Source organism: Conger conger, chromosome 13 (genome assembly GCF_963514075.1).
Source record: "Conger conger chromosome 13, fConCon1.1, whole genome shotgun sequence".
NCBI lineage: Eukaryota > Metazoa > Chordata > Actinopteri > Anguilliformes > Congridae > Conger > Conger conger.
In genome coordinates, this window is record NC_083772.1 from 5,712,441 (window position 1) to 5,736,719 (window position 24,279).

At 44.2% G+C, this 24,279-nt stretch overlaps 1 protein-coding gene across 1 annotated transcript; it reads right to left on the reverse strand.

Moving 5' to 3' along the window:
• Window positions 1-289: 289 nt before the first annotated feature.
• LOC133108239 (sodium- and chloride-dependent GABA transporter 2-like) lies at window positions 290-24,279 on the reverse strand. Its single transcript, XM_061217709.1, has 18 exons — window positions 24,264-24,279; window positions 22,598-22,804; window positions 22,028-22,239; window positions 21,823-21,850; window positions 20,937-21,050; window positions 19,598-19,732; window positions 18,596-18,736; window positions 13,109-13,199; window positions 11,893-12,025; window positions 10,085-10,219; window positions 9,853-9,956; window positions 8,015-8,139; window positions 6,652-6,764; window positions 6,163-6,300; window positions 3,175-3,277; window positions 2,437-2,537; window positions 638-808; window positions 290-403 (listed from the first exon to the last, which is right to left on the reverse strand). Exons 1-18 carry the CDS (start codon window positions 24,277-24,279, stop codon window positions 290-292), a joined length of 2,181 nt encoding a protein of 726 aa, XP_061073693.1.

Consider the following 24,279-nt stretch of genomic DNA (forward strand, 5'->3'; position numbering starts at 1 on the left):
GACACAGGTATATACCGAGCACTTTATTAGGTATTTATTAGACTTCTACTGCTGTAGCCTATCCACTTAAAGTTATGATGCGTTGTGTGTTCAGAGATGCTCTTCTGCATACCACTGTTGGTTATTTGTGTAACTGTAAAGCCATACCTGAGAAGAACTACCCTCTAGAATCAGTAATCTAGATCATGATTTTCAAATGCACACTTATAACACTTCAATTTCCAATTGTGTGTTGGTAAGCACCCCCCCCCCCCCCCCCCCCCTCCATGCTTTGTGTGCCAAGTATTAATTAGTTGGTCCTGAACTCTTCCAGCTCTGTAGCAGAAACTGCATTCCCCCGCTCTGCCATTTGCTTCCGGGTCAGGGGCAGGTCATCATCAGGGTGACACAGATGAGACAATCGCTGTCGGCAGAAAAATAATAACGGTCTGAGGCACAACGTCAGAGGAGAATGGAGATATAGAGATATGAAATAGAGATATGAAGAGATATGAAATCTAACTACTACATAAATAACAATGCCAAGGATCTATGAAATATTGAAAATTACATTTTATAAAAAAAAGAGAAACCCCAGAGATATTGCTTGAATGACCCCTTTCTGCACAGCTGTGGAGACATGGGATCCAGGCCTCACCTGTCTGAGAGTGCCAGTGCTGATGGAGAGCTTGACCACACTCCACCCCGGCACCAGTACAACAGAGGAGAGGGCCAGCAGCCAGCCCAGCACGTACGCCCAGTCTGGATACACATACCAGTGGTTAAAGGTCAGGGGCTGGTACTTCACCAGAGAGAAGATGAAGGATCCCTACGGGAGAGGAGGAAGAGTGGAAGGTTTTATTAATGTTACACACACCATGCTGCCATTGTGTCATAGAAGTAGAAATGACATGAAATTGTCTGTACAGCAGAATTCAGTCGTTTAAATTGGGTCATGTTTATGCAGTTACGCAGAGATGCGTAACTGTTGTTATGCATGGTTATCTGAGGTACTGTCACTCTCCTGTCTGCTTGAACTGCTGACCTCTGACCTCTCTCACTAACAAAGCATTTTCACCTACAGAACTGCCAGGTTTTGTGTGTGCAGGCACTTAAATGTTTAATCAACAATCTGGTAATAATATGCACACCTTGGGCCTCATTTATCAATATTTTTGTAAATCTGTGTGCAAATTTATGTGTGTTCGGAAACAAACGAACAAATTCCGCTGGATTTATCAAATGAGTAAACATAGCGTTTCTTCACATACCAATCGATCATAAACAAAAAGTGCATGTCCTGAACTTATGATTATCATAAATTGACGCCCCAAAAATACCTTACAAGGACCACAGAATTACATTTCAGGCAATCTAAACAGATGGCCGAGAAAGGATGAAAAAAACTTTGCTTTATGCTGTGTAGCCTATGCATGATCTGATTTTTTAAATATTATTATATGACTAGGTGTGCTACAGCTACTTTGTAACAGCTCGTCTTTGCAAACTCTGTCTCAGGTTCTACATATTATGGAACAGGTTATAAAATTATTTCACTGTCCCATTTTTTTGCCTTTGCTTCCTTGACGTCTTTCATATCGTCACATCCGTACCCTATTCCCACTGGTATATCTGATGATGTCGGCACCCGAGTGGACTCTCTGGAAGTCTGCATGAAACTGTGCCTGAGCTTGAATTTGGCAGCCTTAGCCACTACGGACTTCACGGGAGCGTGCCCATTAAGCCAGTCAGTCAGTCTGCAAGTGCGAGGAAGACTCGACATTTGGGCTGAATCCAAATGTCTGTTCTTCCCTGCACTTGGAGACTGGCAGAGTAGCCTACACATATGAATGATAAAAATAATCCCACTTATAAGATGAGAGCAGGAAAGGGTAACCTATTTCATTCATATGCACAAAAAAGCCAATCACGTGTGAAAATTCCCAATTCACAAAATACATTTTCTTTTCAGATATGAATATATAAATATATTAATGTGAAATCGTGGTTTTCTGACATGAAAAGTAAACTTTCACATGATCTTTGGTCACTTTGGCAGCTAGATTATTGTGTGAATATATATGTGTGAATGAGTTTATAATTGCATCAGATGAAGTAAAATTACAACTTCGCAAATGACAAGCCATTTTACGTGTTTTTATTCATTGTTGGAGGAACAAAATCCTGGAATATCTAGCCCACTTCATTCACAAGACAGTTGAATTCAATTAAGCTTCAGCCAATGAAATCTAGTTTTCCTCTGCACCAAACATCTTGCTTGTGACCCGATAGGTTACAAGTGCTGTAATTCCCATTAATTTGTATGAAGTTTGCAGTTTTATTAAATCTGAATTGCAACATGCTTGAGTTGTGCAATGATGAGGTTTTCCTGTAATAAGTGAGTCAGGCAGATGCTCTGTCTCTGGACATCCCACAGTGGGGGTGAGTCAAACTCACCAGGGTCACCAGTGGGGTGAAGTAGAGCCAGCAGAGCTTAAAGATGAGGCTGGGCCGTTCCCCGGTCATGTCCTCGATCACATCCATCATGCGCTCCGCCCCTGCTCCAGGGCAAACAGGAATAACGGTGAGTGTAGTGTTGTGTATAAAGGGAACCTCAACTGAGAAAAAAACCAGGCAACTTCATTTTTTAAGCAGACTGTGTTTTTCTATGCCTTGACATGAACAGAGAATTTCATACTGTTTTTAATTAGTTTTATGAATAATGTCATTTTCATTACCTCTTCTGTGGATTGCGAGTACTCTTATCATTTCATGTTCATAACCCATTCCCATTTGTTGCCATTATTCTCTTTTTATTTCCAGAGTTTTGGATTGGAAAGATTCAGTTTGTTGAAAGGTACAGTGTTTTGTAAATGGTAAATGGCAGGCATTTATATAGCGCCTTTATCCAAAGCGCTGTACAATTGATGCTTCTCCATTCACCCATTCATACACACACTCCCACACCGACGGCGATTAGCTGCCATGCAAGGCCCCGACCAGCTCATCAGGAACATTTGGGGGTAAGGTGTCTTGCTCAGGGACACTTCGACACAGCCCGGGCGGGGGATCAAACCGGCAACCCTCCGACTGCCAGACCACTGCTCTTACTGCCTGAGCCATGTCGCATGTTGTGCAGTCATGTGTTAATACAGCCAACTGTAAGTAAACTCCTAAGCAAATTCCTGTACTCACCAAACAGCCAGCCCATGGGCAGAACTTCAAACACACACAGGAAGAACACACAGGCCCCATTGCTGGCATAGTAGTCGAAGAGCTGGAACACATACATCCCCCCCTGGTGGATAGCAGGGGAATTACAAGAGTAGATATTTGAAGTCAGGTCAGGAAGACACGGTGTGCTTTGTGTGAGATCTGGAATTCTGGTTATCATGAGGCATGTAGCCACATAGATTATGCCAAAGGAGTCTGCAATATATGGGCATGTGACAATGGTCAAAGTAATGAACATTTAATGTAATAAAAACAGTTAATGTAATAACTTTGTCCTTTTTAATGTAGTAACTTCCGGTTAATGTAATAAAAAATCTTGAACCGTTAACATAATAACTTTTTAACTTTTTTTTGACGGATAATGTAATACCTCAACTGTTAATGTAATAACCTGCCAAAATTCCTGTCTCACATCAAATCAAGTATTAGAAGAAGGCTCAAACAGAGTCAGGAACAGGAGTACAGGAACACCAGAAAATGACCGCCCTTCTCAGATCATTGCCTGGTGGTGGCGGAAAGGCTTGCAAAATCCGACAGTAGAGTCTGTGAGTATTTGGACAGTGAAACATTTTTATTTTGTTTTGTTTTTGTTTTGGCTCTGTACTCCAGCGCATTGAATTTTAAATTAAACAATTACTTATGCAGCCAATTGTCTTACTTTTGGTCCCCTAGGGGGCCTGCAATATCTACACTGTTCACCCAGTATGAATGTACAACCCCTCATATTAAAGCTAAATGTTGACACTTTAACCACATTCTGGTTGCTTTAGTTCAACTGTTTGTTTGCTGGAGAAATATGTCACTAACTATGTCAAAAAATATGTCACTGTCCAAATACTCACAGACTGCACTGTATGATCCGTACAGCTATGTCGTCGTGGGTTTACAAAAGTGGGGTCTCTCAATTTGAACAGGAGTGGGCTGAAGAACCAGATGAACAGGATCAAAACACTGAATGGTAAAAAGGGTTAAGATTCAGTTCATCCTACCCAGAACAGGGTTACCGGCACCCATGGGGGTGGTGTCCACAGGTGCCTGGTAGCTGGGAAGCCCACATACCTCAGCTGGGCTCACCCCAAATGTGGGATCAGCACAGCTGGTGCAAGAAGTTAAAGGTGCCAACTGGATAAAGCTGAGCTCAACTCCACACACACTGTTGGCTTCATAGGGGCGAGCTCTCTCCTACTAAGGAGTTGTCCAGGGTGAGACATGGGGCGAGAGTAGGGATGCTCATGAGTCTCTGGCTAGTAACCATTCATTTTAGTTTACTGCAGTGGATGAGAGGGTCACCTCAATGCGACTGGATGCGGATCTTATTGGGGCTACACCGGGGATCGAACCACCGACCTTGCAGGTCCCAGTCACGTACCTTAACCACTACGCTACAGGCCGCCTTCTTGGCGAGGGGCTGGAAAAGACTTCAATGCCCACTTTGGTGAAGACTGTGCAACTTGGAAGGGTGTGATTTTAAGGAGTCGCCTCTCTGATCTGAACACTAGTGGTATTATGTTATTGAACTTCTGTGCTTGTCGTGGCTTGTCCGTAACAAACAGCAAGGATAAAAAATAAAAAATAAGTTTGCAGAGTTTGCATGTTCTCCCCGTGTCTGTGTTGGTTTCCTCCAGGTACTCTGGTTTCCTCCCACAATCCAAAGATATGCAGGTTAGGCTGATTGGAGAGTCTGAATTGCCTATAGGTATGAGTGTGTGAGTGAATGGTGTGTGTGCCCTGCGATGGACTGGCGACCTGTCCAGGGTGTATTCCTGCCTTTTGCCCAATGTATGCTGGGACAGGCTCCAGCCCCCCTGCGACCCTGTTCAGGAAAAGCGGGTTAGGATAATGAATGAATGAATGAATGAATTAAAAAACAATTACATTCATAAGTGTGCAGTTGGTACCAGAGCAACTTAGGTAAGGCTCTACCATGGTCTGGAGTGTATGCGCTTCAGGACAAGTGGGCAGCATCTCTGCTGTGAGCAGAAGATGTCATCCTTTTGGCCTTATCGTACTGTGACCGAGCTGAGTATGATGAGGCTGGGATCAGAACCACCAAATCGGAGGGCATAATCCTTTCCAGAGAAAAGATGGATTTTCCCCTTCAAGTGAAGGGGGAGCAACTGCCGTAGGAGTTCAGGTATCTCAGGGTCTTATTCAGAAGTCACTGGGGAGAAGGATATATGCACTGCTCTGTCCTGTTTGCCACCGTGGCCTGGCCAGGAGCAAATTCATTACAAACTAATGGGACATTTTTTTCAATCAATTACGCTGACTGGACATTATATTTTCTGGTCGAGATTACAAACTGTACCAGTGCAAATCATAATTTCAATGACACTGGCCATCTGTTAAGCCTACCAGGTCCTCAGATAAGTTTCTCAAAGAGTATCCCAGGCGGATATTTGTAAATTTGTTGAGTTAACTATGGCTAATTTGCTTGTTGCTACCAATAGCAAACTGGTATTGTTTCATAACTAGATATGTAGTCTTTGCTTGGATAATAAGCAATAGTATACAGTTTCAGTGATAGCTTGTCTGGAGTGCAATTTGGGCAGCTACACACAGGCAATCTGAATAAGCCCCCATGCCATTTGCTGTGGCAATTAGAACCATTTTTCATCCAATGAGCTTGAATTATTATACAGCAGTGTTTTGGTACAGTGACGGCCTGTATATTTTGAAACCAGAATTTAAGGACTATAAACACAGGTAGAGGGTGAGTCAACATGTCAGTGAGCCATTTTCAACGATAGGACGGGATTTGCAATGGTCTTGTAACAATGTTTCAACACAAAAATCTTACCTATTGTCCCTTTAAAGAGGACAAGGTTATTACATTAACCACTTTTACTACATTAACCATTTTATTTCATTAACCGTTGTTACAGGGCAACCTCTGGTTAAACTAATAGTGTATATTGAAATGTATTTCTTTCTCACCCCAGTTCTCACCTGTGTGACCATCACCAGCTGCAAGACGAAGCAGGTGAGGCAGAAGAGCAGGAGGAAGATCGCTCTGTTTTTGGCCTTACGTAGTACCTTGGGAAACAAGTCCGTCACAGATGTGATCAAGCCCTCCATCCCCACAAACTGATCAAATGCCCCAAAGTTCACCAGAGAGAGGCAGAGGGAGGAAAGGAGAAGTAGGAAAGAAAAATAAAGCAAGGGGGGAGAGAGAGAAAAAAAGATTTACACACATTAATGTTTAATTACCGTTTTCCTGCTTGCAAGAAACTATCCACAAATACATCTTTATGAATTATGAAATGTTGTCCAGTTAGTTTGGCAAGTAATCCTGCTGTGCTCTCTGGTAACCCAGCTAACCCTGGCAAGGTCAGCACAGCTTTACTTGATGTTAAGCAGGGCCACAGACATTAGTAGTGGCAGCAGTATCAGACTCAGCAGCCAGGAGTGGTGACCAGCAGCCAGGAAACTGATTACCTGAGAGTCCAGGCCCAACAGGATGATCATAATGAAGAAGCAGACGGCCCACAGCTGAGGTAGGGGCATCATTGCTACTGCTTGAGGGTACGCAATGAATGCCAGACCAGGTCCTGGGAGCAGGGAATATTTTTAGAGCTGCAATGGAGCTTGGATTTGTTTATTTTGTTTGATGTATTGAGTGAATGGCAACGACAATTCAACACTGTATTGTTGCGTATTTCAGGCATACTTTTAACAAACAAGTGAGTGTGAATCATACTGTTGTATGTTACAAATAGTAAAAGTTACAACAGCGGATAACATTGGAGGGAAAGACAGGAGGGTAGTGAGTACGAAGGAATAGAACAGTTTCACTCCATATACTGTAGATGGCGCTAGTCTACCACAATCAGTCACTGAATAGCCCAAGGTCTGTGACGCTTGGAAGGCAACAGCCTTTAGAACTAAAGGACTAACAGAGGCAGATTAGCTAGCTCAGTAATATAGCAACAGATAGATTTGATAAAAAATACTTTGGTATTTGCGGGAAGGAGGCAGGGTAATCTGATGTTAGGTAGGCACACACCTGGACGATGTTGTGTGTGAATTAGTCCAGGCTGTTAAAATGTGTGCTCTTTCCACAGTAGGCGGCTGAGACTGGGGAACCATGTCAGAAAGAGCTGTGTTCAAGACAAATGAGAGCTGAAAAGCTACAAGCCCAAGTCAGCTGTAAAGCTACGCAAGTCCGCTTAATTTTCGTTTATATCTTTCGTTATTATCGTTCAGTTTATTCCTCCATTTGAGCGTGTGCTCTCGCGTCTTCCAGAATCGGCTGGCTGCTAATTAAACAGCAGTGCAATCTAGAAGCTCCATATCTCCCTGTGTCCAGCCCGTCCCCTCCTCCCAGGGGTGTGTCATGGCATGTGACACAAAAAACTGCCTGCAGAGAAGTATGCACACACAATCTGTGCTTGGCTGAGCTGAACCCGCTGGCCGATCTGCTTTTTGGGTTCACAGAAGCCAACCTGACTTCTAAATGGTACCAAGTTAAACATGACACAGTTATTCAAATTTTGCAGCAAGATTACCTTTTATTTAAATGTTTTACAGTTTCAAAATAATAATAAAAAGTTTTTCCTGTGCAAAATCTTGGGAACCCTGGCAGTACTTTGTAACTTTGGCAAATATAACAGCATGTAAATGCTTCCAGCTGCTTAAATGCTTCCAGCTAAAAGCAATGCAACTCCCACCCGAGAATTTGGTTGCTTGAATATTGGCCTCTATAAAAGAAAATTGTCATTCCCCAATTGCATATTTCAGGGGAATATCAGTTGCAGGCTAATTGATCAGTGCATCCCTACAGTATAAAGAGCTTCAGTACCTGATTCTGCCACTGCCTCTATGGGGACACCCTGCTCATGTGCCATGAACCCCAGCACAGAAAAGACCGCAAATCCTGCCACCAGGCTGGTCCCGCTGTTCAGCAGACACAGCCATAAACTGTCCCTGTAGAAACACCACCAGGAGGCTAAAATAATTTGCTACCCATGTTTCATTAAAAGTGAAATGAAATGTTTGCTGTTAAGTGGCATCCAGGATAAGTGTGGGTATCTCAGCATTGCATTGGACAAAGTGATAAATGAGCATCATGGATGAAATATGATCAGTCAGGAAACTTGCTGCAGAAGACCATTAGCCAGTCTCAGCAACTACAGTGTACATGTTCTCATACTGTGCCAATCACATACATACAGTACATCACTACATTTTCTCAGACGCAACCAATTGCATGCACACATAACTAATCACTTGTGAACTCTAAATGGGTGGGGCACAAACTAATCCTTGATCTCAATCTGTTTTCTTGTTCCTCTTTTCGAGACTAGAGTGGAAAAGATCTGCAATGCATTGCCTAGATTGTAAACAATTTTGAAGTGCAGGTTTTGTTATTGCTGGTTATTCTGAAAGCTAACACGTTAGAAAATAGTCAATTTTTATCAGTGCGGGCTAGGCTACTTAGTGATTAAAACGGATTTAATTCATGACTTAATATGAAGAAGCTGTATGGTACTTGCCAATTGATTTGTCCTATCATTGGCACGTTTGTTATTCAAAAGAAACAAATGAAAACAGGTTGAGCTCAATGATTAAAGGAAAGTTTTGAGCTCAGGAGAGGGCATTGCTAATGGAGAACCAAGAGCAGACTCAGGAATGATGTGAAGAAGACCGGGTTTAATGACCAAACGTTCCGAAATGTAATCCACAAACAGGCAATGGTCGTGATCCAAGCAGACAGGTACATATGGGGTAGACATAGCGTAATTGGGAAACAGGAGAGTTCAAAAACCAGGAAGCCTGAACAAGCGAAGGGACAAGAACAAAAACCAAAACACAGAGTCCGAAAACCAGGCATGCAAGGGCAGGGCAGGGCAGGGCAGGGCACAGAAATGGGGTAGAGGAAGCTAGAACCAGGGTAGTTAATAGAAAGACAAACTAGCAACAAGAAACAGAAAAGGAGAGGTTTAAATATACTACTAACAAAACGAGAAACAGGTGGAATCAATGACAGGAGACAGGAAGGAAGTACATATAAGGAGTGGGGAGCCGGAGACACGAAATGGGGCACAGCCGAAACAAATGGATGAAGGTGAATGGAGCAGGAAAAGGATTACGGAAAGCACAGAGGTAACGAAAGGCAAAAATGCTGGGGACTGTTAAAACAGATAAAACAGATCAGAGAAAAAGACAGAACCTGACAACATAACTGCGCTCACCCTCCACCACCCCAGTTTCCACCCGTTATTTGGATCTGCTGCTCGGTATTGGTGGGGTTGATATTTCTCCCCGTTTGATAGGTTAGTGCATGCTGTATGTATGAATGACCTAAAGCAGGTGCGTCAAACTCCAGTCCTGGAGGGCAGTAGTGTCTGCAGGTATTTGCAGGTTTCCTTTCAATCAGCAGCCAATTAAGGCCTTGAGAACAAGGTGTGTTGGACACTTAACCAACAAAAGACTAAAGTGAATCCATTCACCGCCAAACAAAAATAATAAAAAAACAAATATATTGTCCTGACTGTATATCTCAGCATTGTATTGCAAAAGTTCCATGTGAAAATCTCTTTATTTCACTGGACAAAGAGTTACATATTTATGGTTAAGAACCTGACTGTTTTCCTCTGCATTTCTGCCCTAGTGTACTGTGGGTAAGCTTGTCCTTACTTGTAGCAGTTGTTGTTATAGGTGTTGTAGCTACCCAGCACAGTCAGAGTACCCGCTCCAACACTGTAGGAGAAGAAGATCTGAGATCCTGCCTCCATCCACACCTGCAGTGACATTACAAACAAGACATTGGGTTTTAAAGAATGAATTTGTTCCTTGGCTGGGGGAAATAAGGAGAGACATTTTACTGTGACAAGGTGATGGGGTGCAGCTGGTGTTATGGAGTACTTACCTGTGGGTCTGCCAGGCGAGAGAGGTCAGGGTACAGGTAGAACTCCACCCCCTGCAGAGCTCCAGGTAGAGTTAGCCCTCGTATCAACAACACCAAAAGCATCACGTATGGGAATGTAGCTGTGAAATAAACCACCTGGCAAGAAAGAGAGCCATGTGTTACAGTCATAAGTTATTGGTTAATTTTGCTTACCTTGGCACATAATTAAAAACTACCAAGTTTACTTGCTACTTGCTAAGTTCAATAAGAATTTTGGAAATTGCTGGTACTACATTTTGAAAACACAATAACGTCACTAAAACATAATTATACTTACATACCGTGCAGTCCATTAGTATTTTGAGAATTACACATTTTTTGTGGTTTTCACTCTGTACGCCAGCAAACAACAGTTGAAATAAAACAATCACTATGTGGTCAAATTGCAGACTTTCATCTTTAATTGGACAAGTGCCATGTGCCTTTTACTGAGGAGTGGCTTCCGTCTGGCCACTTTACCATACAGGCCTGATTGGTGGATTGCTGCAGAGATGGTTGTCCTTCTGGAAGGTTCTCCTCTCTCCACAGAGGAACGCTGGAGCTCTGACAGAGTGACCATCGGGTTCTTGGTCACCTCCCTGACTAAGGCTCTTCTCCCCCGATTGCTCAGTTTAGACGGGCGGCCAGCTCTAGGAAGAGTCCTGGTGGTTCCAAACTTCTTCCATTTACGGAGGATGGAGGCCACTGTGCTCATTGGGACCTTCAAAGCAGCAGAAATGTACCCTTCCCCAGATTTGTGCCTCGAGATAATCCTGTCTCGGAAGTCTACAGACAATTCCTTTGACTTCATGCTTGGTTTGTGCTCCGACATGCACTGTCAACTGTGGGACCTGTCCATTCTCATTTCCCCAATAAAGAACACAGGGAATTCATACCTTTGAATTTCCCCACACATGCAATACATGCCATGCTGGATATGAGAAATGGAACAAGGGGTTTAATCATAACACCTGTAGAAAATATCACATCATGGAGAGGCCCCCCCAATGGTGTTATGGCTTGGGTATGTATGGCCTCAACTTGTGTTCATTGATGATGTCACTGCTGGATGAATGCCAAAATATAAAGAAACATCTTATCTGCTCCAAGAATATGCATGAAAACTGATTGACTGATTGGATTACACTTCATCATGCCGCAGGACAATGATCCAAAAAAAAAAAAAAAGAAAAGAATAAAAAATGATCAAATAGGCCCTTATCTTTGTTGTGCAGGTAGCAGTTGAAATTGTACTTCCCTCTAGGGTCTTTCAGCGCGCTTATCCCTGGTTATGGGTATGCACTTTGCACTTTGTTGTATGTCGCTCTGGATAAGAGTGTCTGCCAAATGTCATTTATGTAATGTAATGTAAAATACTGCCAAAGCAACCAAGGGTTTTTTTCAGGCCAAAAAGTGGAATGTACATGATGGCACTCTAGTGATGTTTGTTTGCTTGAGTACATAGAAAACACAAAAAAAATATGTCACTGTCCAAATACTTACAGACTGCTCTGCAAGTAGGTAGTAAGGCTAATTGTATTAGGGGCGGGGACTCAGATCCATTTTACTTTCACAATCATCCAAGGTTTCACATTATTGCCATTATAGTGTACACTTCATCCGTGAAATCAGATTACCTGAAGCTGCTACATTAATTATGAAAACCAATGTACAGGTTTGTTCTTTCTTTGCACATTTGAATAACCAGAACAATCATCATCCTTTTCAGTGATGATGAGGCAAACGGTTTTTAAACAACATGGATAATGAGCTATAAATCGGGGACAGACCTTGCCTGTAGACTTCACCCCCTTCCAGATACAGAAGTAGCAGATGACCCACATAGTGATGAGGCACAGGAGCAGCTCCCACCTCACGCTGCCCACCTCCTCAATGCCCCCCGAGATCAGCAGCACACGTCTCCTGAGGGGGGGGGGGGGGGGGAGAACATCTGTTATTTAGGCATTCAGAGGCCGAGGGGAATTGCCTCCTAATAGTGTCATGCATTACATTACATTACATTACATTAATGCCATTTGGCAGATGCTCTTATCCAGAGTGATGTACAGTTGATTAGACTAAGCAGGAGATAATCCTTCCCTGGAGCAATGCAGGGTTAAGGGCCTTGCTCAAGGGCCCAACGGCTGTGTGGATCTTATTGTGGCTACACCGGGGATCAAACCTTGCGAGGCCCAGTCATGTACCTTAGCCACTCCACTACAGGCCGCCCTATGCTTGGCTTTGTTAACAAGAATCTAAAACCACTAATGCTTTGATAATAATATGGTAGTGCTTAGCCCTTTCAAGAACATGAGGCCACTTTCATAAATTAATCTGTCATAAGGCAGTCTGTCATAATGAGCCTTCCATAATTTCCTCAACTCAGCATCACCCAATCAGGTCAGGTGTACACTCTTAGAAAAAAAAGGTTATTTGGCTTGATTCCATAGGGGAACTCATTTTAGTTCTTTATGGAACCCTCTGTCGTGAAGTATGAAAGTTGTGAAGCATGAAAACTCCCATCCAAAGAACAATCCCAAGCACACTTTAACTAGATAGAACTTTTATGGAATCACAGGATTCCTATTGTAATTATTGTTTTAGAGTGTAGAACAAGGATCTTTCTATTTTTTTTAAGTTTTAAAGGATCGTATGCTGTTCAGTTTGTCTTTGATATAAATCCCAAAAGCAGGAAAAAGGCATCGGCTACATTGTATTTATCACATTTTTCTTCTTTATCATTTTAATTCCTGTATTTATTTCTGTTTTGTGCCTGGTCTCATACTAGACTGTGATCCCTGGGATAGGCTACTGTATTTAGTTATTTTTCTTACACCCAAATGTCATGAGAAGAATGAACAGTCTTTTCTTTTTAATTAAATTCATAGTCAAAGGTGCTGTTTATTTACAGACGTAATAGGTCAGGATCCTGACACCAAGATTTGAACCCACAATCTCTGGTTTCATAGGAGGCCCAGCCCTACTGATGTCAGCCTGCAGACTTACTCCCAAAACTCGGTGGCTGCAGAAGATGAGCTGTTGGGCTGTTGGGTCCAGTTTGCAGTGAGGTTTTGATTGGAGAAATCCACACAGTGATCTGAAGCACAGAGAGTAGTCGGTTTTTGACTATTGCTTCATCCATCCATCCATCCATCCATCATCTGAACCCGCTTATCCTGTACAGGGTCGCAGGGGGCTGGAGCCTATCCCAATCAGCCTAACCTGCATGTCTTTGGACTGTGGGAGGAAACCGGAGTACCCGGAGGAAACCCACGCAGACACGGGGAGAACATGCAAACTCCGCACAGAGAGGCCCCGGCCGACGGGGATTCGAACCCAGGACCTCCTTACTGTGAGGCGGCAGTGCTACTCACTGCACCATCCGTGCCGCCACTATTCCTTCATGCAGAACTTTTATGAATTATTGATATCCTTGTGTTTGTGCTGATGGACCCCCCTTTCCAGTTCAGATGACTCTCCAGTTTCTGATATGACTTACTGTACTCCAGAATTATTGGCATCCCTGATAAATCTTCAGAAAAAGAGCTGTAAACTAAAAAATATAACAGTTGTTGACACAAGCTTTATTTTCCAAACTGCGTAAATCGAATAATAATAAGGTAATCCTACAGGGGAGAGGACGCTGGCGTTGACTGTTCGCCGCTTCTCCGCCTGAGCTAGATCTAACTTTCTATAGTTGATTTTACGGACCTTTTTTACAGATTATTAGTTGTTTTTAAGCGTGGTTTATTGAGCATTTTGTGCACTGAGCTTTTTGTGCGGATTTTCCTACCTGCTGCCGCCCGTCTAAACCCGCCGTTTCAGTCATATTCGGATCACTTGCACTCCTGGTTTACTTCAACGTCCACCACGCTCCAGCTCATGTCTCGACCAGCGCTGTTGTGAGGTATTTCCCTGGGCAGTTTTTCTACCTCCACAGTAGCCAGCCCTCCGCTAGCCGCCCTCCGCTAGCCGCCCTTCAGCCAACTAGCGGCACTGGATTGCCTGGCTGGCTAACGGGTAACCCAACCATGCTGAAATATTTCCCCTCTCAGCTGCTGGAATTTAACAACTGCACGACCCCCTCGTGCATTTCAGTTAGCAAACAACTTGGACTTCTACGCCGACTTCGTTACATGCATAGAAGCTCCTGGCAAAAGTTTGTCTACTTCCAGCCTGGTCATTCAATTCCTTCCATCTGCTCTGCTGCACGCTCTGTCGCACCTCGTACAAGTCATCAGAACTTCGTCGCACCTGGATTCAGTAGCAGCACTGGAAACATAGTGAGGCTGCCTCACTCCAGTCTGCATAGAAAACATGGAGAGGATTTCACACTGCACAGGCTGCACAGAAAAAGAGGAGTGGATTTCACAGTTCTTCGCCCCATACAGAGATTCATTACTCCTTCTACCGTCAAAATTGAATTATTGAACATTCAATCCCTCAACCTCAAATCCACTTTCATCCATGACCACATACTGGACAAAGGGTTGGACCTCATGTGCCTCACGGAGAAGTGGCAACAGCCAGGGGTCTATACCACTTTAAACAAAGCTTGTCCCCCCGGTTACAAATACATTGAAAAATCCGTAGCACTGGCCGCGGTGGTGGCCTGGCCGTATTCCACCGTTTCGATCTGGATTTGTCCCCCCTCTCTCTGCCTAACCACTCGTCATTCGAATGCCTTGCATTTAAATGTAAACCCCCCTCCCCCACGACAATTCTGCTCATCTACCGCCCACCCAAACGAAACTCTGCCTTTATCCCAGAAATGCATGACCTTCTCACAACCCTCTGTACAACATCTGCCAATATCATCATTCTCGGAGATATAAACATTCATGTTGACACCCCCTCCTGCCACTCTGCATCTGCCTTTCTACAATTACTGGACTGCCTAAACCTCACTCAACATGTCAACATCCCAACACACAACAGGGGGCACACATTGGATCTGGTCATCACTGACTCTGCCCCCATCAGCAATCTCCTTGTGTACGACCTGGGTGTGTCTGATCACAGGGTCATTGCACTGGAGCTGCCATTTCCACCCCCTCACACCAAGCCCAAGCGCCAAATCTCTTTCAGGAACATCAAAAACATTAACACAGACGCCTTAATTTTGGACCTCCAGCACCTCTCCTCTGCAAATTTTTCATCAGCCAGCGATTCAGTGGCTTTTTACAATAATACCCTGACCAGTCTCTTGGACCTCCACGCCCCAGTCAAAACAAGAACGGTTTCTTTCTCACGCTCAGCTCCTTGGTTCACCCGTGAGCTGCGAAAAATGAAGGCAACTGGGCATGTCCTTGAGCGACGCCTCAAGGCCACAGGCCTCACCGTCCACAAAATGGCCTATCAAAGACCATCAAAAGGCCTATTCGAAATCCCTCAGAGACGCACAGTCACAGTTTTATTCCAACTTAATTAACAATAGCCCTGGCAACTCCAAGCAGCTTTTTTCCACAATAAACCAACTACTCAAACCGCAACTTTCCACACACACAGACATCACAGAGGAACAGTGCAATAACTTCATTACCTTTTTCAGAAACAAAGTCGACACTATCCGGTCCCATCTCATCAGCCCCTCCACTCCACCTGCCCCCGCTGCCATCCCACAGCCAGGGATCTCCCAGCCTCTCTGCTGTTTCTCCAACATCACACAGCGAGAGGTCGAGGACATCATCAATACGATGAAATCCTCCACCTGTGCCCTGGACCCCGTTCCCACCGCTCTGGTTAAATCAAGCATTTGTGCCATAAGTCCCCTGATCACCAAAACCATAAACCTTTCCCTCCAGTCTGGCCACGTTCCCTCTGTTCTAAAAACTGCCATCATTACACCCCTCCTCAAGAAACCCACCTTGGACTCGGCAGTCCTTGCCAATTACAGACCAATCTCCAACCTCCCTTTCCTTTCCAAGGTCCTGGAAAAAGTGGTAGCTGCACAGCTCCAGGACCATCTCCAACTCAATAACATTGCAGAGAAGTTCCAGTCTGGCTTCCGCACCACCCATAGCACTGAAACAGCACTAGTCAGGGTCACTAATGACCTGTTGATGGCGGCTGATGCTGGCTCCCCTTCACTCCTCATCCTGCTTGACCTAACCGCAGCATTTGACACCATTGACATCACATCCTCCTTAACCGTCTACACTCTATCGGCCTCTCTGACTTTGCTCTGAATTGGTTCGAATCATACCTCTCCGACAGAACCGAGTACGTCCCTTTGGGAGGGATAAAATCCCGGTCCCATCCTGTCACCTGTGGTGTCCCCCAAGGATCCGTCCTCGGCCCCGTCCTCTTCACCCTCTACTTGCTCCCCCTCGGCCGTGTTATCAGCCAGTATGGAATTTCCTTCCATTGCTATGCTGATGACATACAACTGTACCTTAAGACTGACTCACCCCCCTCTGCAGCTCCGCCGTCACCATCTCCATCATCCACACACACTACCTGCCTGGAGGAGATAAAGGCGTGGACGAAATCAAACTTCCTACAACTCAACAGCTCCAAAACCGAGGCCATCCTAATTGGCACCCCCCATCAGGTTCATTCATCCTCCATTACCAGCATCTCTTTCTCCGGTCAAGTCCTTCCCCTCTCATCCATAGTCACCAACCTGGGTGTGAAAATTGACCCCCACCTAAACTTTGAGGCCCACATTAAACACCTGTGCAAAACCTCCTTTTTCCACCTCAGGAACATTGCTAAACTCCGTCCCACACTCACCCTCCCAGATGCAGAAAAACTTGTCCACGCCTTTGTCTCCTCCAGGCTGGATTACTGTAACGCACTTCTCATCGGAATCCCTAGCAAGAGCCTCCTGAGGCTCCAATATATCCAGAACAGCGCTGCTAGGATCCTGATGAGAGTGCGTAAGTACGACCACATCACACCGATCCTCCACTCACTTCACTGGCTCCCCATCACCTCCCGGACTGAATACAAAATATCCCTTCTGACCCATCAGTGCATCTATGGAAATGCCCCCCCCTATCTCAAAGAACTCCTCACCCCAGAACCCTCCACTCGAAACCTTCGCTCTGCCAACACCAACCGCCTCCGTCCTCACAAGACCAAGCTCTGCACCATGGGCGACCGAGCCTTCTGCTCGGCTGCTCCCCGCCTGTGGAATGCCCTCCCTGACTACCTGAGAGCACCGCAGACCACTGATGCTTTTAAAAGAGGGCTAAAAACCTACCTCTTTACTAAAGCTTTTTCTTAGTTTTTATATTTTATACATGCCATTGGGTGTTTTATTCCTTGTTTTTACCCTGTAGCACTTTGAGATTTGGTCTCCAAATGTAAAGTGCACTACAAATAAAATGCATTATTATTATTATTAATAAATTGTTATCTGTGTTGTTTATTATATGCAGCTTTTTTTCTTCATTTCAGGGTGCCAATAACACTGGAAATTAATGTTTCAACCTGACATACAGTATATACAGTATAAAAGAACACATTTGAGATTTCCAAATATTTATTTTCCAAAAGATTAAATTTTACAGAGAAATTTTTGTATTTAATTTTAAAAAGTTATTTATTACTGTAAGCAATTGACTACTTTTTACATAAAAGGCTGTCTGAGATCAGAAGCAAGGAAGTCTGCAGAAGAACAGTGGCTAGTTCTCCAACATGCTTGGAACAACCTCCCTGCTGATTGTCTTATAGAACTGCAGGACAGCGTTGGCTATCTCAGAGAAGTGATGCAGTTTTAACACCGAAGGGCGGTCACAAAAAATATTGATTTGATTCAGTTTTTAACTATTCTGCCAAATTACTAAAATGTAATGTAAAATGTATAGTACGTTTATTTAGGACCTTTCATTTATTTATTTTTGAAATAATCTTATCTGTATAGAATGTTAAGCAGGTGCCTAAGACTTATGTGTGATATGTGCACAGTACCTGGCACATATCACACATTATTGCATTGTTACGTCCCTCTTCAGTGATCAATAATGCTAATGCTGTTCTGTTTCTCTTTGTGGTCTCTCGACTGAAACGGTGTATTGGTGCATCTCCAGAAGCAGGGGGTTCCCTGAGGCATATAACCTGTGCTGATCCTGGGACAAGACTGATTTTGCATCTGCAGTCGGTGTTCGCCATCAGCAAGTATAGCAGCGGATTTATACAGCCTATATGCATTGTATTATTATTTTGACCACTGTGTACATAATTGTTTGCTTTTGGGTAGGTAATCAAGAGCAGAGTAGTGAGACGTCTTGCGGAAGACCTTTTGCCTTTTTTTTTTTTTTTTTTGCTTTTCGCACAGACTAGGATAGATTGGTTAGCTGATTATTTTGTCTCAGCTGTTATTATAGCCAGCCCAGTATAGCTTAGATACATGCTTTGTACCTTCAACCATGGATTGTAGGTGGAGAACTTTATTGTTATTGTAGCCAGCCTAGTGTAGCTCAGAGAAGGACTTTCTGCCTGTGGTCAGTGTGTTCTGCAGGAGTTATACCACATTTCATACTTTACCTGAGTTCCAGGTGTTGGAGCAGCTGGCCCAGGGCAGCTCGGAGCTGAAGGAGAAGTAGAGGTAGAAGAGGGCCCAGGCCAGAATGATGATGTAACACATGCAACTGTAAAACTGGATCAGCTGACCTGCATAGCCAATCCCTGAAACAGAAACACACACATCCACACACACTCAATTAGTATAGCCTAAGTAATTATATTCCTGATCATGACACTGATGTCTTCTGCTTTGAGAGACACTCTGGAGAAGAGCATCTGACAATTCTGATGTAGAAGCAATATTGCAACTGCAATCATGATAAATGCATTTTCCCAGTTTGGGAAAATATTCTATCCCCCTCCTGCATAGAGACTAAGTGCTGTCCTGCAGGTACCCCTACTGCTGATTATCCATTTGTACCTCTCCATACCCCAGCCTGGGTAATATACACTCACTGAGTAGTCTATTAGGTAAACCTGTACACTAGCTTGTAAATGAAAATATTTAATCAGCCAATCATGTGGCAGCAACTAAAGGCATAAAAGCATGCACACGTGGTCAAGAGGTTCACCTGTTTTAAATTGCTCACTGAGTGTAGACATTGCGGCAAATTATGAGCTGCCCTGCAAGGATGCTGGACACCCAGAAACAGAAATTGGGCTATTCCACACACTTAAAATAGTGCCTTAAGATGATGAGCCCCTCCAGCAGCCTAGAGTCACAATTAATAACTACTCTGCATTCATTCATCAGTGCCCTTCAGAATTGTTGTATTTTAATATATGCCTACGCAGTTTGCATATAATACGCAGTGAGGTTTGCATGTGAGAACCATTAAAATGAACCCCTGGCCACACTGGGAGATTTCTACATGGATTGAGAGGGAGCCCCCCTCAGGGCTGGGCATTTAATCACAGGCTTGTACCTGGTGAACCTGCCTCTTCTCTCCATTGCTTCCTGTTGTTAAAGCCAAAGTGATCTCAGGTTTACAAATTTGCCCACAGAGGTTTCTGGCCTCTCACCCTCAGCCAATGGGCACAGCTTCCTCCAGCAGGTGATGGCCCCCTCCTGGGTGTACTGCCCCATGGCAGTCTCCAGCAGGAACAGGGGCATCCCACAGGTGACCACAAAGACCAGATATGGCACAAGGAACGCTCCTGCAGACACACCCACAATCAAAGGTAACGTATGAGATAAGATCTCACAACAGGTATTTGACCAAAACCAGAGATTATTCACACTCCTACTCACACTCATTCATATTCTCATTATGTACGGTACTGAGAACCCAAAAGCAGACCAGAGGATATTCAAAAAACTTTGCCTTTTATTCAGTGCAAGTTCAACGCCAAGAGATCATGTGACAGCCAAACAAAAAGCAAAAGAAACGTCAAAAAAACAAGTAGGGGTTGATATCCAGGAAATCAGAAAACAGAGGTACAGAAGGGCAAAGGCAAAAATCAAAGTCGTAGCGAATAATCCAAAACCAAACAATCAGAAGGGCAGACAAAACCATAGGGCAAAGCAAACTCGAAAAACAAGGCAAAGGGTTGTCGTTATGAATCTCAATAAAACAGGCTCTGAATTATAATCAACATTCTGACAGGGAACACTGCGGAGACTGAGGTTAACATACATGAGGGAACGTAATAACCTAGGTGGGGCTCGGGAGAAAGGTGGGCTAAACAAATAGACAACAGGTGGGAAACATAAGAGGGTAATGATACAATCACAAGAGGAGACGAAAACGTGGACTGGATGCACATAGACCCACATAGAAGACATACGTCTCTGGATTAGGGAGTGGGTATTTGCATGGAGTTGGAGACGTAGTGATAGTAAGAAACAGGTGTGAACACTTCACTGAAACTAAGCAAGTAATCAGGGACAGCATAGGAAGGCGGAGCTATAGAACAGCATGGAAAATAGGAGATAATGTTAGTGAGTTAGTCCCATGATTAAATCTAAACTACTCAAATTAAGCAACTGTTAGTTTATTCATTTGACAGACAGTAAGTGTATTAATATAATTAGTACTGTACAATATCTAAATTAGTAGTTGTTAGTAAGAATAGTGCTTTACAACAATAACTAGCGAAATAAGCTGGATGTAAGGAACGAGAGGCTGGAAGAAATGTTGAAAACCCGGAAACTACCGAAACCACCCGAATAGTGAAGCACACAGACAGGGGAGTGACTCGGGCTCAGAACATTCAGAAACAGACATAACAGGGGATCGGGAATGCAATAACTGTAATGGAAAACAATAAACCAGATATGAATGATGATAATAAACAACGAGAAAAACACAAAAACAAACACGAAAGACAACTCAAACTCAGGAACATTACACCCACTCACCGCCGCCATTCTTGTAGCAGAGGTATGGGAACCTCCACACGTTTCCCAGCCCCACTATGTTCCCTGCCACTGCCAGGAGGAACTCCACCTTACTCCCCCACTGCCCCCTCTCCTCCAATGGCCTTTCTGCGGTCTTCCTCTCCTTCTTCATCCCTTCTGCTGTCCGTTCCATAATCTCTGACTATGTTCTCTGTCTAGACACAGCAACGTAGCAGGCTGTGATCAAATAGAGGCTGATGTTTAACCTGCTGACTGGGAGAGACCTCGTTACCAATGAGTGACAGAGACATATTAAAGAATAGCCATTACTGTCTTTGTAAAGGACCAGCATTACTGAAAACATTATGTATGAAGTGAGTTCATCATAACCTTTATTTTCCCAATTTTTTCTAGTGTATAATACTGGAATTTGTATGCACATAGAACAGGCTTTTTGAGCATAGTGTGACAATGTTTATTTTAAAAGAAATCTGAAACAAAAAGGAAAAGGGGACCATATATACAGTGGCTTTGTAAGGGAGCAAGGTCAGAGGACCAAGAGGGGTTCCAAAAGTTACTCACCAGATGTGGGATAACCACCAACATGTTCTAGGGGTATCCCTAGAGGCAAGGGATGTGCCCTAGAGGAGGAATAGGAAAATGAGAAAGGGAATAAATAACTACCCAATGAATTGTGGGCCATGGTCAGATACAATGTCTGAGGGAATTCCATGGCTGCGGTACACTTCCTTTATGAGTACGTCTGCAGTCCCTTGGGAGGTGGGTAATCCAGGTAAGGGGATGAAGTGGGCTGCCTTACTAAATCGATCCACCACGGTGAGGATGGTGGTGTTACCTTCGGAAGGGGGAAGTCCGGCAACGAAGTCCACCCCAATGTGGCTCCAGGGTTGGCTGGGCACGGGCAGAGGTTGGAGCAGACCAGCAGGGGCTTGGTGGGAGGCCTTGCTTCTGGCGCAGGTAGTGCATGCCTTGATGAAGCGCCTGGTGTCAAGGATCATGGAGCTCCACCAAAACCTCCGCTTAAGCACCGCCAAGGTGCGGGTAAAGCCGGGATGGCAGGACAGGAGAGACGAATGAGCCCATTGAAGCACCTGTGTCTGAGCAGCTGAGGGGACGTGGAGGCGTGCTCCGGGGTTGGGCCTGGGATTGGGCTCCTCCCGTAGAGCCCTCTGGATCACCGCCTCAATCTTCCAGGTTACGGAAACGACAATGCAGGAACCCGGGAGGATATTCTCAGGCGACACTCGCTCGGAGCAGGTGTCGAATTGCTGGGATAGGGCATCTGGATTGACGTTCTTAGAACCTGAGCGGTAAGTAAGAGTGAAATTGAATCTTCCAAAGAACAGTGCCCATTTGGTTTGGCGTGAATTAAGTCTTTTGGCCCTTTGGAGGTATGCCAAGTTCTTATGGTCGGTCTGCACAAAGAAGAATCCGGTGCCCACGGGTGAGGAGGATGGGTGAATCAGTCCATTGGCTGGGCAGTCCCAGATGTATTTCTCCATGGCCTCCCTTTCAGGTCTGGAGACGTTATAGAGACGGCTTGAGGGGAGTGTGGAACCAGGTAGCAGCTTGATGGCGCAGTCGTAAGGTCAATGAGGGGGAAGTGTCTGTGCCTGTGTCTTGGAGAAGACCATGCCTAGGTTGTGGTAAGGGGTGGGCACCTTCTCCAGGGAGGGCTTGGGGGCTTGTGGTGGCCGCCGCGAGAGTGCGGAAGTCGATGGAATGGTCTGCCACAGTTTTCCTGCCATGGCTAAGGGCGATCAGGCGCTGGGATGGCTCTTGGTCACTGGATGCGTGCTGGAAGACTTTGCGGATCTCTTCGGCAAAGGTTGGGTACCGGGGAGGGAATGAACCCCCGGACCACACAGCTGTAGCCCAGTCCGAAGCATGCAATGTTCGTACACGTAATATCCAGCCAAAACACCAAAGCGCAGTACTGAGGGAGAAGGCAGTCTCGTAATCGGTACACATGCAAGAAGTCCGTTAGCCAGGAAAGCTGTCAGCGGGGCAGAAGTACAGGCGGGCGGTAGAGTCAAGACCGAAGTCTGCTCCACGGGGCAAAAGTACAAAAACAGCAGGCAAAGACGTGGTACAGGCAGGCAATGGTCAACAAAACAGAAGTCAATAATCTTTGGTCGGTAAACAGGCTTGGATCGTAACGGGTAGACAATGGCTTGACAAAAACGCTAAAGAGATGCACTGACGAACAGGAGGCAACAATTTCACAAAGACAAGACATGAAACTGAGCTTTATATGCAGGTGAAGACAGGTGTAGACAATTAGCTTGAGAGCAGCAAGAGAATGGAAATCAGGTGTGGAGGATTGACAAGTTAATGAGGTAATTAGTAATCATTAGTAATAAACCTATCCTGCCCTAGCATTAGTAAATTAGTAAATGACATGCACAAGAAACGTAAGGTAACATGAACACATGATTAGAATGTTAGTATTACCCAATCCTGATCGAGCATTAGTAGACTAGTAAGTAGACAAGGGAAATTGAAACAATTAGGGTGTGAGTGACAGAAAGGGAGAGAGAGAAACAGGAATGCAAGATTTGCAGAAAGACCTGAAAAAGTGTATGCTAATCAATGACCAGTACAACGTAACATGAAACATCAATTGTGACAAAAGTTTGCGAAATGACAATAACATGACATGGCAAGACTAACAATTAAATCGTAACAACAACTAAACATGAAATAACATGACATGAAACATAAAAACATACTAGACTAACATAATACGTGACATGACAATAACATAACCAAGACAATAACTAAACATAAAACATGACATGACAAACATGAAACGTGATAGTGGAGACACTAAATGAAGAACAAGTGGGATGAATGAGTGGGAATGCATGGGAAGACAAACAGACTACAGTGGTCACAGAGGGAAAGAAGGACTGAAAACCCTAAGAACTAAGACAAAAACAGATACAGAGTGTTTTATGGAAGGTCAGGGAGTTGTTTGAGGAGAAATGTGTTATACTCAGGGTCAGGACGCGGAGATGTAGGTACTAGCTGACCACAGCCTGAGCGGTGTGAGAAATGTACAAAAATAAGTGGCAAGTCACAACAAAACAGCATCGAGATTAAAACGAGAGGCAAAAAGATTCTGAGTAACATTTTCTTCCACCCAAACAGAAGATAAAAAAAGATAATATTTACTTCCCTTTCTGTCAGTTCATCAGGTATCCTGGTCATATTTGTAATCATCTTATTTCTATCACTTGTCCATCGGTATTTATGTAAAACATTTTTCTCCAATCGTTACACAAACCCTCCCTTGCTCTGCAGTAAGCTGAGCCAACACCATACGATTCTGAATAACCAT

Excerpts from the sequence above, each read along its gene's own strand:
- LOC133108239 (XM_061217709.1), bottom strand. Across the intron at positions 21,051-21,822 it reads TCTGCCCGTGCCCAGCCAAC|AGGAGAGGGGGCAGTGGGGG; the intron begins CCTGGAGCCACA and ends AAAGGCCATTGG. Across the intron at positions 3,278-6,162 it reads AGCTGGTGATGGTCACACAG|GGGGGGATGTATGTGTTCCA; the intron begins GTGAGAACTGGG and ends GCTATCCACCAG.